The sequence below is a fragment of the Heptranchias perlo genome, chromosome 22, assembly GCF_035084215.1.
Source record: "Heptranchias perlo isolate sHepPer1 chromosome 22, sHepPer1.hap1, whole genome shotgun sequence".
In the NCBI taxonomy this organism is placed as follows: Eukaryota; Metazoa; Chordata; class Chondrichthyes; order Hexanchiformes; family Hexanchidae; genus Heptranchias; species Heptranchias perlo.
Window position 1 is genome coordinate 42025130 of NC_090346.1, and position 16212 is coordinate 42041341.

Here is a 16212-nt window from a genome sequence, read left to right on the forward strand (position 1 = left end):
AGCGTTCAACTTTAAGGTGCTATAACTCTTCAGCCTCACAGATGTGTTTTTTTTAAGGCAACTGAATGCAGATAAGTAATGCTTGGTGGCTTTCCATACCTCGAGGACAAGCAGTAACTCTAGGATTTAGAAATGAAGAGTAATGTGTTTGTGAGTGCTCTCTTAGCCTTATACACTGTGACGTTTCATAAGACTAGTTATTCGAACTTCAGGAGTTAAGAAGCTTGGCCTAGATTTCCCCTGCCAATTTTGTTTTCGGTAGGTCTGGGGTAGGTAGGGCTGGAAAAGTGCATTTTTGGACAATTAAATACAAATGCAGACGATACGTCCTCCTACGCGTTCCCCACAATTTGCCTGGTTTGAATGGTGGATGCAAGGGATGACTGTTCGGCCCAGGGTTCTAAGGTCAGCAGAGGGGGGGCCCTGAATTATTTTTGCAGCCAGGGCTGTGGAAGCGGCAAGCGTTCAGAGTGGGGCCTTGCACAGGCCAAAGAGGCAGCCTCAAAATCTTTAAAGAAAGAACTTCAGTTTTTTGCGGGGAGCACAACCGGCAACCACCACAAAACCAACCAATTAAATCCCTGAGGAAAAAGAAACTTCTTTTTGCAGCCGTGTTGATTCCCTCACACATCTCACTATTTATCTCTCCTAAAGTGTCATTTATGACATGACAAACACAAAAAAATTTATCAATTGTGGGGAAAAATTACGATACTTACCTGCTCCCATCTTCCATAATCAACCAACATTCCCTCACATAGGCCTCCCCTCTCTCCGGCTTGTCTTCTGCTCTGTTCGGAGATTTTGGATAGTTAAGCTGGGCCTTGAGTCCCAAATTTTTATTGGGCCTCCGTGAATGTGCATTCACAGGGCCTTCCAGTTTCCTACTCTTTAGGACTCTTTGCAACATCAAACAGGTCAGATTTACATATTTTTTTGAAAAATCTGTTTCGGCACAGTTGGGTTGCTTCCTGACTTTTTTTCTTTCTGGTTCAATTTCTTGTGCAAATGGAGGGTTGTAGACAAGCAGCGGGAACTTTTCCCCTGGACAGAACTATTCTGAATGAAGCTGCTGCTGTTTCTCCATCTCTGCCACTGGGTTTGATCTTCTTGTCCTGCCCTCGTTCCAGCTCCAGCTCCAGCACCGGGGACACAGCTCAAACATCCAGAACAGATGGAACATCACGCGGTTTGTAAATGAACCACGGCCGCTGCCTCTCCTTCACTCAGAGAGTTGGCTATGCCAAATGCAACCTGCTTCTCCACGTAAACTAGCTCCCACTCTGAGTTCCCCAAACCCCACTCTTCCAAGTTCTCCCAGCCCCAAACCCACATCCCAAATTCTCCCAGACCAAGCCCCACCCTGGGCCACTGCTCCACACTCCAGATTCTCCCAGGGCCCCTTAGATGATGCCACCATTTTCTCTCGGGGCCCTTTCCGGTTCTTCCAACCCTGGTCCAGGCTCATTCTCTCTACACCATAGGACAAACTTAGAATACATTTATATAATAATACTGACAGCTTTTTATTATGAATACAAAATATTTAACTAGAACAAACCAAGGGGATGGTTTGCTGTGAGTTAATCTGGTGACACGACCATCATGCCCCTGAATTGACCAGACCTCAGCTAACCCCCACCATTCGACCCTGTTTATGACTTAATTCATGAGATTACTTAAGGAGTATGATGAGCCCATGCCTGCTTGCTCAAAACTACACAGTTCAGTTATTTAGATAATGAAAATATTGCTGGTCTCCATCTTTGACTGAATTTGGAAGCAATAAGCTATTCCAGCAATAATTGTATTGTTGCTGCCAAATTGCAGCACTGTATACATTCACATAGTGTATAAAATGCCACGGTTAGATTAGGAACAGCAAATTAATACTGTCAATTGGGTAACTGACTGAAATGTTCCAGTACAATTACATCAAACTATGAAAATTTACCTCTTCACCCAGTCAAGAAAGCATTGAATAAGCCCCCAATATATGCAGATGTTGCATTCTTCTTATGAAAGAGGTAGACACTGTCCCAGTGCACTGTTGTAATTATATATTATTTTTTAAAATGGTCTTCGCTACAAAACCAGGTCCTCTGATGACCCAGGGAGTGAAGGCACTATCCAGCATAGTACTAAGCCATATAGACCACAAGCTCCCAGATTAGATTTACTGTGGTCTCTTGAATGAGCTGATCTCAGCCATGACAGCAGTTTGGGGAACTAGAATTGCCCTCAGCGCACCTGGTCTAGAGAGGTGAAGAATCAGGGAAGTGATGAATCAGCCAAGGATTCTCACTCCTCATAGTCATCTCGTGACCCGTTCTAGAAAGTACGCCTGTGCAAACAGACGCGGGCTTGACTCCAATGCCCTCCGTGGTTAAATAGCCTGCCAACACCCACTGTTCAGGGATCACATGGCCACTTAAAAGAAGTAGCAGAGGGCTGCTGGCACCACATCCCAGAAATAGGCCACTCCTTAAGAAGAGAAGGTAGAAAATTGGGGAAGGAAAGTCAGAAATATTATTCTTCAGATTGAATTATTGGGTTGGAGACTTTTTTTAGTGAATACAAAATGAAATAAGGGACAGTGATATTAGTCGGTGTGACAGAGCCTGTAAATATCAGATGAAATGATTGCACAGCAGGAAATCCCACAATGATTAAGCTCCTTTTTGAGGGGGAGGCAGGGACTATTATGCTAAGTTTATAAAAATCGTTATTTGGCGATGATTCTAGGAGCAACAGGAAATAGATTGAATTTTGCTGAAAACGGTGTTCTGTTCACTTCAATCCAGTTGTTGGGTTTACAGTTGGCCTCGTCCGATGAGAGTGTTTATCAGTCCTCCTTCCGGAGAAAAGGAGAAACGCACGCGGAGAAAGCACGAGATCACGAAATCCAATACACAAAATGAGGAGCCTTATAGATATGGCCCCTGGGTCAGGCTATCATTTAAAAAAAAATCACTCTTGGGATGTGATCATTACTGGCAAGGCTGGCATTTGTTGCCCATCGCTAGTTGCCCTGGAGAAGATGGTGGTGGGCCTTCTTTTTGAACCACTGGTAGCGGTATTGATACAACTGAGTGGCTGCTAGGCCGTTGGTGTAGGACTGGATTCACATACAGGCCAGACCATGTAAGGACGGCAGGTTTCCTTCCCTAAAGGATATTAGTGGGTTTTTATGACATTAAGACAGCTGCGTGGTCACTTTTGCTGATAGCAGCTTTTTATTTCCAGATTTTATTTTTAAATTTAATTCAAATTCTCAAACTGCCATGGTGGGATTTGGACTCACTGGATTATTAGTCCAAGCCTCTGGATTACTAGTCCAGTTACATAACCACTACTGTACCGTACCCTCTATCATATGACTGGGCAATAAAGGTGAACTCCACATCACAGAGGGCACGGGGTCTACTTGTGAGAAGGTCCAGTGATGTTGAACCTGAGAAACTACCAAGTGAAGACCTGAAATTTGTAACCGGAACATTGGCACAATCAGTAAATGCTCTGTGAAGTTCCCTCAACTAAGCCTTGTGCTAAACTAATGTATTTCTGCTGGAGCAGTGATAGTGGTGCTGCAATTGGTCACCATGGCCTTGGAGTTGGGATAGGGGGAGGAAGGGAAATCAGATTTAAATTTCAATGAAAATTAAAATTGGACAATTTCTATAATGGAAACAAATTCTCCAGGATTTTGTCCCTTTATGAACATATTACTAGTGAAGACATTGACTCTCTTTTAAGAGAAATAGCTCAGTGAGTCCTTAACCGGATCTTGGAGTTGGAGTACACGTTCCAGATAATGTAAGACTCAGCCATGCCTTCCCATAAAATCAATGACAGAAAAGTAAGTGGACTTCCGCCGAGCTTTTTGAGGTTTCACAATCTGCACAAAGCTCCAACTTGTCCCATGTATTCCTCCACAGAACAAAATCCAACCTTTTCTTTTTTTGATTACACCACGAACTTTCAACACATCCAATGTGCGATTGCAACAATCCAAAGAACTACCTTAACAGCAAAGATATTGAAAAGGTTCTTCACTAGTTTTTGGTCTCACTAGAATTTCTCTTCTTGTGGATAGAAACCACCGTTATGGTCTGGAATATTAAGTGTGCACCTCAGGGCAGCTCCAAGATACTGATCTGTAAAACCATTACAATTCCCCTCTTCCCCTCCTACCTAAAACAGCTTTTAACAATTCAGCATCATTAACATCAATGCCTGCCACCCTTCTATTAATCAGAACAGAATCCACTTCCTTCCATCAACCCTGGTCGCCAGGGCTCCCCGACCATCTATCTTCGTAGCGCACTCCACCAGCTTTTCAAATCTCCACAGAAATGGGTTCCTGCCACGGCCTATTGGGTTACATATAATGCTCTCTGCAGACCCTAAAGATACCCTTGTAGCTTTGTTAAAGAGTACCAGACTCCTCAGTCTTTGGCACGAAGCCAGAGGAATCCTTTCAGTGATTAATGACTGGATTTAACGAAGATAAATATGATTTAGGATAATTTTAGTGTAATTGCACATCCTTGTGAATGAACATAACCCACTTATCCCACTTCATCTTTCTAATGATCCTCTCAGCCTCACAACATCATAATCTACCTTTACAGCAGTTCTTGATTGCTTTAAAGAGGCTTCAAGTAACTCTTTAAAACCCTTCTGCTTTAGCCTTCCTTTCACAGTTGCATTTGTAATAGTCAATGACAAGTAAAGAGCATTCTTCTGTCTATCGAAGCTTATTCCTCCACTGATCCAACTCACCAAGCCTAGCATCCAACTGCATTTTAAACTCTGCTAATATCTTTGATTCCACTACCTTACCTAGTATGTTATCCCAAATATTTATCGCCTTTGGAGTGAAGGCAATTTTTTCTGCGTTCTGTTTTGAATTTGCTTTTCGCTAATTGAATTTTTTTATCTCCTCTTGTTCCACTGGTTTGACTCACCATTTAATGTCTTATCAACCTTAATCTTCCTGTTTCTAGACTGTAGATCTTAAGCTTCTCTAATCTTTTCTCGCAGTTCGTTGCTTTCACACTTGCAGTCACTCTTGTTGCTGTTCTGTGCACACTCCCCAATGCATGTATATCCCTTCTGAAGTGTAGCAGTGAATAATATACACAATACTTCACGTTTTGCCTCACCTCAGACCACAGCAATTTAACTTCTGTTGACTCATAGTGGGTCAAATAGGTCTTCGGCAAATTGGTAGCGAATCGGCAGCACGTTTTACACCTTGCCCGGTTTTCTTTTCCATGGAATCATTACAGCACAGAAGGAGGCCATTCGGCCCATCAGCTCTGAGCCGGCTCTTTGTAAGATCAATCCAGTTTGTTCCGTTCCGTTCCCCCGCTCTTTCCCCGTAGCCCTGCAAATTTTTCCTTTCAAATATTTATCCAATTCCTTTTTGAAAGCCACGATTGAATCTGCCTCCACCACCCTTTCAGGCAGCAGATTCCAGATCATGACCACTCGCTACGTAAAAAAGTTTTTCCTCATGTCGCCTTTGGTTCTTTTGCCAATCACCTTAAATCTGTGTCCCCTGGTTCTCGACCCTTCCGCCAATGAGAACAGTTTCTCTTCATTTACTTTATCTAAACCCATCATGATTTTGAAATGTTAGATTGTTATCCATTGTTCGATTTAATCATTATTTGTGGACCAGTGATAGCCAGAGGTAACTGTGACCAAGTGTGCTTGTGGCATAGGGTTGCCAACCCTCCAGGATTGCCCTGGAGTTTCCAGGAATTAATCTCCAGGTCACTGCTGCGAGCAATCCGTGAGAAAAAATCATAAGGGCATTAAAAAATTGTGCTTTTAAAAAGTTTTCTTTGAACACTTTTGGTAATTAGTCATAAAAACATTGGACATGGGAAAAAAGGCTGTTTGACTGACAGTCAAGAATCATCCAATCAGGTAATGAAGAATCTAATCACTTTCCAATTGGCGTGGGAAGATGGGGTGCCGCGAGAATGGGCGTGTTGGGTGACCAATGGCGGGAGTGTAGGGGCGGGGCGTTTGGAGGCAGGTGGTCATGTGATGACACCTCCAGGAATCTGTCCAACCAGAGTTGGCAACCCGACTATGACTGGATAAAGATGGTGATGTGGTTTTTATTTTCTGTATCTCTTCTTTTCCATTTTTGTTCAGAAAAGTCAACTTTCACATAATGTCAGCCACACAACATTCAGTTCCTTAAAATAGTGATCGTTATATATACATTATATATTCTAATTGATCTTTCTTATGTGCATTTAACTAGTAGAATACCGTAGCAATAGTTGCAGTTTAACAAGGGAATGCTGCCAGCTTTGATTTGCCTGTTTGGGTTCCATGTAGAGGCCCATCTGACTGTTCAAGGCAACCAATGTGAGAAATTGAGATTCCTGGAAAAAAAAATATCCCTTGTTGTAAATGTTCTCTGTATTACCAAAAGTTAACAGGATAGTTTAACAGTGTTTGCTGGAAAGCTGAGGTACTCTTGGAATAACCAAATGGTCCCAACTGTTGCTGAAAGATGTCTGAAGGATGGTTTTCACCCAAGGGTCCTCTTTATTTCTTGTAAAGTGATATTTTGATCACCAAAGGGAGTTTGATTACTCATAAAACTGAAATAAAAAGAACAAATGCACAGCGGGCCAGTCAGCACCTGAAGAAGGTAAAACCATTTAATGTTTTGACTCTACACTTTTACAGAGGCTTCAAAAATACTCAAACGTTGAACGGTTCTTTTCTCTGACTGACCAGCTGTGCATTTCCAGCATGATCTCTTTTTATTTCTTCTTTCCGACATTTGTCGTTTTTCCTTTTTATCTCTACGGTGAGCCATGTTTAGGGAGAAACACCAGCGGAAATGAAAGCAGGTTCTGTCGTTACAACCCCACAGAGATGTGACATCGTGAGCAGTTTCATCTTGGTTTTTTTTTCCATGACGATATCCCACTGCTAACCATGACACAGCCAGTTCTTGTACTATTAAGACTGAATTGCAATTCCTTAGATTTGATTTTTTTTTTACTGTTCAGTACACATTTGTCCGCAGGAGCAGAACCTTTTATGTGTTTATAATGCACTGTGCATTGTAACAGCATATAATGGAATTTGAATTTGGAGCTGAGGGTCATTATCCCCTCACTTGGCGGAAACTGGGCAGGAAACGGGGGAGGGGAGTTAAAATAAGGGCAGTGACTTACTCCCTGTGATCGCAGTGCCTTCCTGCCGGGTCCCCATATTAACCTGCCCTTATGATCAGGCGTACGGGACACTCACAGGAAGGTAGCAGGGTCCTTCTTTAAATATACAGATCGAGTCCCGATGACGTAATCAGGACCCGATTAGCAATTTCTGTCGGAGGCCTGAGCGGGGGACCAGTGACGGCTTCCCCCTCAGGCCAAACCTGTCGGGAGGTGGGGATCCTGGGCCGGAAGAGGCCCTGGCAGGTAAGTTTTTAAAAAAAAAAATGTAGGCTTCCTTGTGAGCCAAGAGGAGCAGGTGAGCTACTCCGGACCTCACCAGGAAACTTTGGGCCTCCCTTGATTCCCCAGGCACTCCCGCGATCGTTCCCCGCCACCCTCCCCCCACCACTTACCTGACTGCAGGGGATCGTTCCCACGGTTCCCCGGCTGCGGCATTCTGCCGCCTGAATTCCCGCTCCCGCCAGCCAGCCAGGTAGTGGATCAGTCTGGGTTCGGGCGGGACCCCGAGGAAATTTATAGAAATGAGGTGCTGCCATTAAAATCAGCCAGGCCCCCACGTCCTCAGACCCCCCCCCGGGTGCGCCACCCACTCGGGGCTCGCACATACCATTCCTGCACTCCCGCCCCCCCGCCCCCCATTTAAAATTGGTGCCGAAGAGTTTGCTTTTAAATAAAATGACGTCTGCCTATAAAGGCTTTTCTATCGCAGCTGGTTCCTGAAAAGCAAGTCCTATACTGCCAAGTGGAAGTTGTGGGGCCTCACTAAGACTGGTGGCTTGGGCGACCCCTGAAAATTGGCCGTCCCAGTAGCCATTCTTATCCAATCCTGGCAGATTTAAAGCCGGCTGCATCTACACTTCAGGAACATGGCAGTACTAGCATTGGTTCTGCACTTACAGGTTCCTCAATACTTTCACTGAGGTCTGTGTGCAGCTGCCTTATGTGAATACTGGGTTGGTGTAATGTGGAAACTGTCTCATGTCTCTGTAATGATCTGATAGGTACGGACTACAGAGAAAACCAGATTGGATGAAGTGGCTCCAATGAACCCATCTGTATTCTTTATTTACCCATTTTGTCCAAACCCTTGTCGATTGTTCACACGTCTGGAATGCAAGGCTTCGGGAGCCCCCTGCTGGAATTCAGCAGATTTGCACTTGAGAGCACAAAATATCAGTACTAGCAGGCACGTTGAAATGTCATAACAAGCCACAAGTCCAACAAGGTTTGCATCAATTTACAGGAGGGGCTGGTTTGTTTCCCGTCAAAAGACGTTTAGAAGCATTGAGAATTTACCATTGTTTAGAGTTCCCAGTAACATGCAGCATTTTGAAGATTGAGCTGGCGTTTTGACAACAAAAATAAGTCTGTTGAAAATTCTGAATTTTATTCAGAGTGTATAGCGCCCATTGAAATGTTGCTTGGCTCCGCTGACGCCTTTTAAGTCTAGTTTATTCGTCGTTCTTAGAGTCTCTATTATGGATCTCCTGTATTAGAAACTTAGTCGGGAATTTCCTCGGAGCTACTCCACGTACATAACCAGGCTTCCGTCGCACTTCCAAAGAATTTATGGCAGTGGAGCAGGAGCAGCTCTGAGGAAATTCCCAGCGTGTGAATATTCTGAAAGTTGCAGTAATGAGAGGGTTACAGTGTAGAAGGGGGGCAATAAACAGCTCCAGTGCAGGTGACCCATCCAGTTGTTCAGTGCAGTTTATTCTGTGGGTGTCGATAATTCTGCACAATAGAAAAATCTTGATTAACTGCAATGAAAGTAATGAATGCGTGTGATTGTCACTTAAAGATCCAGACCATGTAGTCTAGGACACATTTAAAAGCAGACTCGGAGAGGAACTGAATATCTCCACCATTGACAGTAACAATGGATTTAATGTCACTCAGGTGAAACACCGCCCCTATGGGTGACTGAATCATAAATGTATTCACAAAACAAGTGTGACATCCTCATGTACGTATCTGTAAGTGCAGTGTGCTAAACTAAGCTGCATGAAACTGTATTTTCCAGCCACCTTTACTCATTGGGTTTCCAGAAGTATTAAACCTAGCACAGCTAAACTGTTAGAATTAGGAATTAATTGGTTCAAAAAGGTATTTCACGGCTAATTTTTACTTCCATAGTTTGGAGACTGCTCTTTCCTGATAAGAAAGCCTCCCTTAGATCCTGTCAGTGGCCTTCTGCTCATTGTGTGTATGCTTGTTCACTGCTTCACATGACTTCAGAGATCAGTCACCATCTACTGTCAGCTATGTGACTTTAACAGAAAGAAAAGAAATAATTTGAATTTAAAAGGGCCTTTCACAACCTCAGGATGTCCTAAAGCGCTTTACAGCCAATAAAGTACTTTTGAAGTGTAATCACTGTTGTGATGTAGGAAACGCAGCAGCCTATTTGCGCACAGCAAGGTCCCACAAATAGCAATGGGATAAATGACCAGATAATCTGTTTTAATGTTGTTGCTTGAAGGATAAATATTGGCCAGGATCAGGGAGAACTCCCTGCTCTTCTTCTAAATAGTGCTATAGAATCTTTAACGTCCACCTGAGAGGGGAGATGGAGCCTCAGTTTAATGTCTCATCCGAAAGGTGCCACCTTCGACAGTGCAGCACTCCCTCAGCACTGCACTGAAAGTGTCAGCCTGGATTCTGTGCCCAAGTCTCTGGAGTGGGACTTGAATCCACAACTTTCTGACTCAGAGGCGACATTGACCTCCTCAAAAAGTGTTTAGCAAGCCTTTTTTCATTTGTTTACAGACCGATAATGTTATGACATAAATCACACTAAAACATATCGGATCATTTTCATGTGATATTGTGAAATTGATATATGGTTCCTTTGGTCGTTCTCCCTCCCCCGACCAGAAAAGCATCCAACAGACACTTCCGAATTCAGATACTGCCTCTTTAAGTCGAATATAAATTGCGTACACATTAGAAACTTGTCAAGGCTTTCCATGGTGCCAGAGATTTTCTGGTGCATCTTCCAAACAGCATTTGAAAATACAGCATTCTGATTAGCGGGCTCTGATTGAGGTTCTCCTTAGTGAGATACTTCACCACCTGACGGGTTGTCAATGAACGATCTCCTTCAACATGTTCGTGGATCTGGAAAGTTCTCCACCACAGAGCTCGGGTAACAATTTTTGAAAGCTTCAAAAGAACAAGGCAGTGGTTGAAACAATCTTGGACCAGTAAGCAACCGTGAACTTCCATCAGTTAAGTACCAGGGAACTGGGGATCACCACATCACCTTGTGGTCTCATCCCTCAAATAAGCCCCCGCCTTTCCTTCATTCCAAAGTGAAGCACGTTAAGTCATCCACGATGTGTGTATGTCAAATGAATGTTCCTGTCCTATCACTGACTTACACGTGTAATCTGTAACCTTTGTAAGGTTATCTGATATTTGGGAGGCGAGGGTGTCCTAAAAAGGTGGGACGTTTTTGTTTTGAACGGCACTACACATTTTTGTTGATCCTCTGTTGTTATTCAAATGTGATGGCCATAAAAACTGCAGACGCTGCTATACCCAGGAGGTTCGACTCGTTGCTCATCTGTTGTTGTGTCCCCCTCCCTGTTTCCTTTGCAGATATGACGATGGATGAAGTTCGAGAATATGAGAAACAAACTCAGGAAGCTACGAATGAGAAGATTGGAATCATGGCCCCAACTATCTCCATTAGCGAAGCTGCCCAGCCTTCAGCAACCCACAGCGCCCCTGCCAGCGCGCCCTCCACTCCACTCAGCGGTGACCCACCCGACTTCCTCAGTGTGCCAAAGGACAGACCACGGAAGAAGTCGGCACCGGAAATGCTGACACTGCCAGAGCTCCGAGAGCGCGCGACGAAATAGTAATGCCAGCTCCATGGTGGGAGGCTGCATTTTTGTGATATTTCAGTTATTGAATTTATCTAATGCTACTTAACTGAAAAAAGCCATCTGTTAGGGGTTCCTTAAAGCTTTAGCCTGTAAAGATACAGTGCAATGATCTTTACAACAGCAAACCTGCATTAATACTGACTGGCCATAAAATTAGCATTCTTAATTTGAGATAAGGATCTGGGATGAGGTTACATTCTCTAACAGCAATGCTGTATTTTACTACACTCTCTTTATCATTCCTTATTAGGACTTTTAGCCAGACTCAGGACTTAGTGTTAGCATGACTGATAGTCTACACTGTCATATAAATAAATTTCCTTAACATATTAACAAAGTTTTTAATCTAACCATCAATGGAGTAAGGGGACAGGTGGAGTGAACCAATGTCCGACTGTCAGGTAAAGATTCACACATAAGAATAACGTACCATCCCACATCTCCCAACTAACAAATTCACGAGTGAGTTGCAGTGATAACATGGTATTCCTAAATTAGTCTTTAAGATGTTATTTTATTTTTAAATTTGTTTTCAAAGTACTTACAGGAAAGCTGTTTCATTGCTTAAGCTTCCACCAGGAAGCTCAATTTCCTTTTTAGTGCCACATGTTTTTCCCCTCAGTAGCTCTTAACTCTTTAACAGCCTGAGTCCTCCTAAGGCCTGAATACCGTTCCCATATCTGAGGAGGTTTTTCTAACATCTCCTCGATAAGATATTGATAAAGCTTGTCATTTGGTCGGCAATCTTTCTCTCACTTCTAGCCACCCAACACTAACTTTCCATCGCAACCGTTCTTGTTTCTATTTTAACAATACTTTTATGGTGATTATTCACCTGAACCTTCCTCTCTTCTACCTCCAAATATGTCATTCATCCGACATGTTATTCCTCCTTCCACATTCTAACTGTATTGAAATAAAGACTCATCGCATTGCTTCCTACTGTAACTCATTGTTTCCAGGACCTCAAAACTGTAGAACTCCATTCCTCGCTCTGTCTTGCCTTCCTTTTTTTTATTTATTCATGGGATGTGGGCGTCTCTGGCGAGGCCAGCATTTATTGCAATTTTTGGCATCAACTAACCAGAACCGAGTTCCCCTCCAAGTCACACACCATCCCGACTTGCACATATATCGGCCGTTCCTTCATCGTCGCTGGGTCAAAATCCTGGAACTCCCTAACAGCACTGTGGGAGCACCTTCACCACATGGACTGCGGTGGTTCAAGAAGGTGGCTCACCACCTTCTCAAGCAACTAGGGATGGGCAATAAACGCTGGCCTTGCTAATGACGCCCAGATCCCAAGAATGAATTATAAAGAAAAAGCTTCTTAATTTATCGGGTCTTCTGTTCTTTTCACCATTGTACCATAGACCTCGACTCTTCACCTGGGTTTCTAAATTTGAAGAATTGAATTTTAGTTGGTGGGTTAATTGAAGTGCAAAGGCCACTTCAATATGTCCCTTACAATGATGCCAGGTGGCTTTTTCCTCTCATCAGAAGTGTTGGCTGCCATGTTGGAAATTCTCTAAAATAGAGATTTAGATTTTTAAAATTTTCAGCCTTGATTACTTTAATGCTATGTCATAAACTACCATTTAAACTATTTTATTAAAGAAAGAAGAAAGAACTTGCATTTATATAGCGCCTTTCACGACATCAAGACGTCCCAAAGCGCTTTACCTCCAAATCCAGCATGGAATTAAAGTTACCATAAAATCTGGTGTATTGATCACCTCAGTATTAATTCTCAATATATAACTTTAGTGACTGGTTGTAAAATTACTGAACTGAACTCACTGGTCATTAGAAACCTGCATAAAATGTGAATTATGGACTAGATTTGATCCAGTATTTTTATATATTTTTTTAGGTTGTATCACTTTGACCAAAATAATATGCGTTTTTCCTGTTACTTCTCACCCGGTTCTTTGATTGTCACTATGGTAACCAGGCTGTAATACTCTACCAGATGGAAGTCGATTTTCAAAATCTACTTTGCAAGAGATGTGGATTTGATGCAAACATTTTATTTATGAGTTTAAGAATATAAGAATTTTGAGAAACAGGTAAAGGTTGTTAGACCCAACAAGCCCTTTGGTTTTTCATAGATTAACGCCACCTTCTGACCATATCCCTCAGTCCCTTCTCTCTATAAACACATCTAGCTGAGTCTCAAACCCTTTTTTCCACTGTACATATCTGGTGAAAGTGGCAGGTAAACATGACTGAGATAGAAGGAAAAAAATAATTCAATTACCAACTTACACTGACTTGTTAGACAAGCTTTATTCTTCAGTCCACATTTAGTATCACATTTTTCTTACATTTTAGTAGAGAAAAATTCCTCCTCCCAAAAATAATACAGAGCGAAACAAGTGTTAGCTGTTCTGAATCTTGTTATTGCTCTCTTGACTTCTTTTCTCATTCAAAGTGCATTATACAGACGTGGTGCCACATGTGTTGTAGCAGTGCAAGTGAGCCAGCTTTAAGCATATCCTCAGGAACATTCAGTCACTTCACCTTACATAGCATTCTAATCACTACAGTTCATGAGTCACAAACACTTGTAAGTCATAATATGGAACATGACCGGAAGTGCATCAGTGGACTCTGACAGTGACCCTGGTTCACTCCACCCTGTTTTTACTGGACCCTCCATTAGGCCTTTAGGAATCAGAACTGTTTATCCTTCTTATTTCTACTGGGAGGACTACAATTGAGTTAATTAATTCAAGAACCTGGATTATGGTTTCTATCATTTAGAGTTGATGGACCAATACACTGATTGCATATCTGATGCGTTCTTGATAGAGCAGTGTGATAACCCAGACTTGCCTGTTCAGGGTTTACATTTAGGTAATCAATGTGTCCTCCTCCTCAATAATTGAAAGAAATAGTTATCACTTGGACTGGAAGTAGCATAACTATTTTTTTTACAAAAAAGCCTTATTCTGTGATATTTCCGTAAGATCTTTGTTTACATTAAAAACAATTAATTTGGATTTCCCCACACAGCTGAGTCCCTACCTACATCACTGTGGGGAGACACTGAATGGTGACTCAGGCCCTTCCTACAGAGAGAGGGAAAACCCAGTGGGGGAGTTGTTCACCAATCGGAGGCAATTCTGAGTAGATGGTCTACAGCAGCATTAGTGAAGATCCTGGTGCAGGTTGGCAAGCTGGATACATGGCTCAGATAGAACCAAGGGGATAAAAATAATAATTGTTTAAAAAAAAAATCACAATTTTTGGCTACACTACCACATTTTATCGTTAAAGGGGAAAAAAAAATCAAGAATGTTGCTTCTGGTTTTCATGTATCAATGCCAATTAATAGAAAAGGGCCAAATGGGCAGAACCTCATTGGCCACCAGCATAGAGTTTGGTTCAGCTGCAGAAGCTTTAGTGCAGCTCTAACTATTAATTTACCTGGGTCGACACGACTTGGAGGAAGTGCCATGGCAACCGGAGTTTTTTTTTAAATCTTATTTTCCATGTTCTTGTGACTGCTGTTTATTTGGAGTGACTCATTTTGAAATGCACCTGTGCCATTTCTATATGAAACAGATTGTACAAATAATGGCACTATGTACACTTGCTACCTTCTGCAAAAAGACTGCATAAATCTATTGAGATCATCATGCAAGGCTGAGTTAACATTGTGTATATAAGGAAATATAATGCAAGAAGTTATGAATGGCCTTCATAAGAGTGTCAATTGCAGTAGCTGTAAATAGTACAGAAGATGTATAATTTTAGTTGAATGCATTGATAACACAGGAAGTAAAGAGAATGTCTTAGCTTTATACGTAGTAAATGTTGTTCATGGTGGTAAATGAATATATTACTACATATTAATGGTTCTGGGTTCTGAACTATAGGGATTAAGTTATAGTTAGGCTTCATGAAGTGTATTGAAGAATAAGGGTTTGCTTATATTCATTAAGACCATTGTGTAGTTACTCTTTTGAATAATAAAAGAAATGTGTAAAGTTGGTTTATTGGTGGGCTGTTTATTGTATTTGAATCAGCTTTGCTGTTCGATTTGTAAAATAAATAGGCATAAGATTTCTTTTCTTTTAAGGAACCCATCATTGTAAAGGCTCCTTCTGTGAATCAGGAACACAGGAGAGTGTGGGCCTTTAAAATGGAGGACGTTTACTGCTGTACGATACTGAATCTACCAGTTTATTTGAGAATTGGTAAAATGTGCCCAGTGAAAGACGAGTTTCAGTAAAGGTAAGTCTAAGATTCTAACTAGCCTTACCTGCGCAGGCCAAATGACCCAACTGGGCTTCTTTTGTGTTGTGATTTCTATGATGCTAAGACTAAAGATTAGAAGGAATTTCAGCTCCCTGGAGTGTAGTGTATATATGGAACAGACTGCCAGCAAAAACAATTAATGCTCTGTTGATTAACTCCTTCCAAAAAGAACTGGAAAATGATCAGATTCAGAGTGGAGTTAAAGATTAAGTATCTTACTCTACTCTAGTCACCTACTCTGCAGCTTATGATGTTTCTGGAGCTGCTAGGGTGGTAGAAATATCTGACTATGGAAAGTAAAGAGTCAGTGCTGAAATTGTTGGTTGTTAGATTAAATATATAATCTGGAGTTTGGATCAACAGCATTTGGGGACTTGGGGAAAAAAACAATGCAGGAACTTTTCTCAAGATATTAAATAAGAAATTAATTATTTAGTCATTAGGACAAATTATCCGTAGTTCATTGGAAGACCAGGCTTGATGAGCTGTATGATCTGTTTTCCTTACATGTTCTGAAAATCCTCTAGATCTAATCCTCGTTAAAACGACTCATTTTTGTGCACGCTTTGCTTAACACTGCACTTAACAGTGGAAGTTTCCACACTAAAATTCATCTGCCATTTCTTACTTCTCAGTTGTCCAAATTATATTGAATGGCATCCATCTCCCCTGGAGGGCTCACTCGAGTTGTTATCAAGAAATGGTATAACTAGGGCTACCTATCTAATTTATGATTAATGTAAACAGCAGGGACCCAGAACACATCCCCGAAGAAGTTAACTAGTCACTGAGCTTGAGACAGAACCTTGCTAATTTAGAATTAATCTTCTGTT

The 16212-nt window shown here is 41.9% G+C and overlaps 1 protein-coding gene across 1 annotated transcript in view; it reads left to right on the forward strand.

The window, feature by feature from the left end:
- The window catches only part of LOC137340703 (cytoplasmic phosphatidylinositol transfer protein 1-like), a 166286-nt gene extending 151175 nt beyond the window's left edge, over positions 1-15111 (forward strand). The window contains exon 10 of the mRNA XM_068003380.1: positions 10824-15111. Coding sequence (XP_067859481.1) covers positions 10824-11086 — 263 coding nt within the window. The 3' untranslated portion in view covers positions 11087-15111. The remainder of the gene's footprint in view (positions 1-10823) is intronic.
- Positions 15112-16212: the final 1101 nt, after the last annotated feature.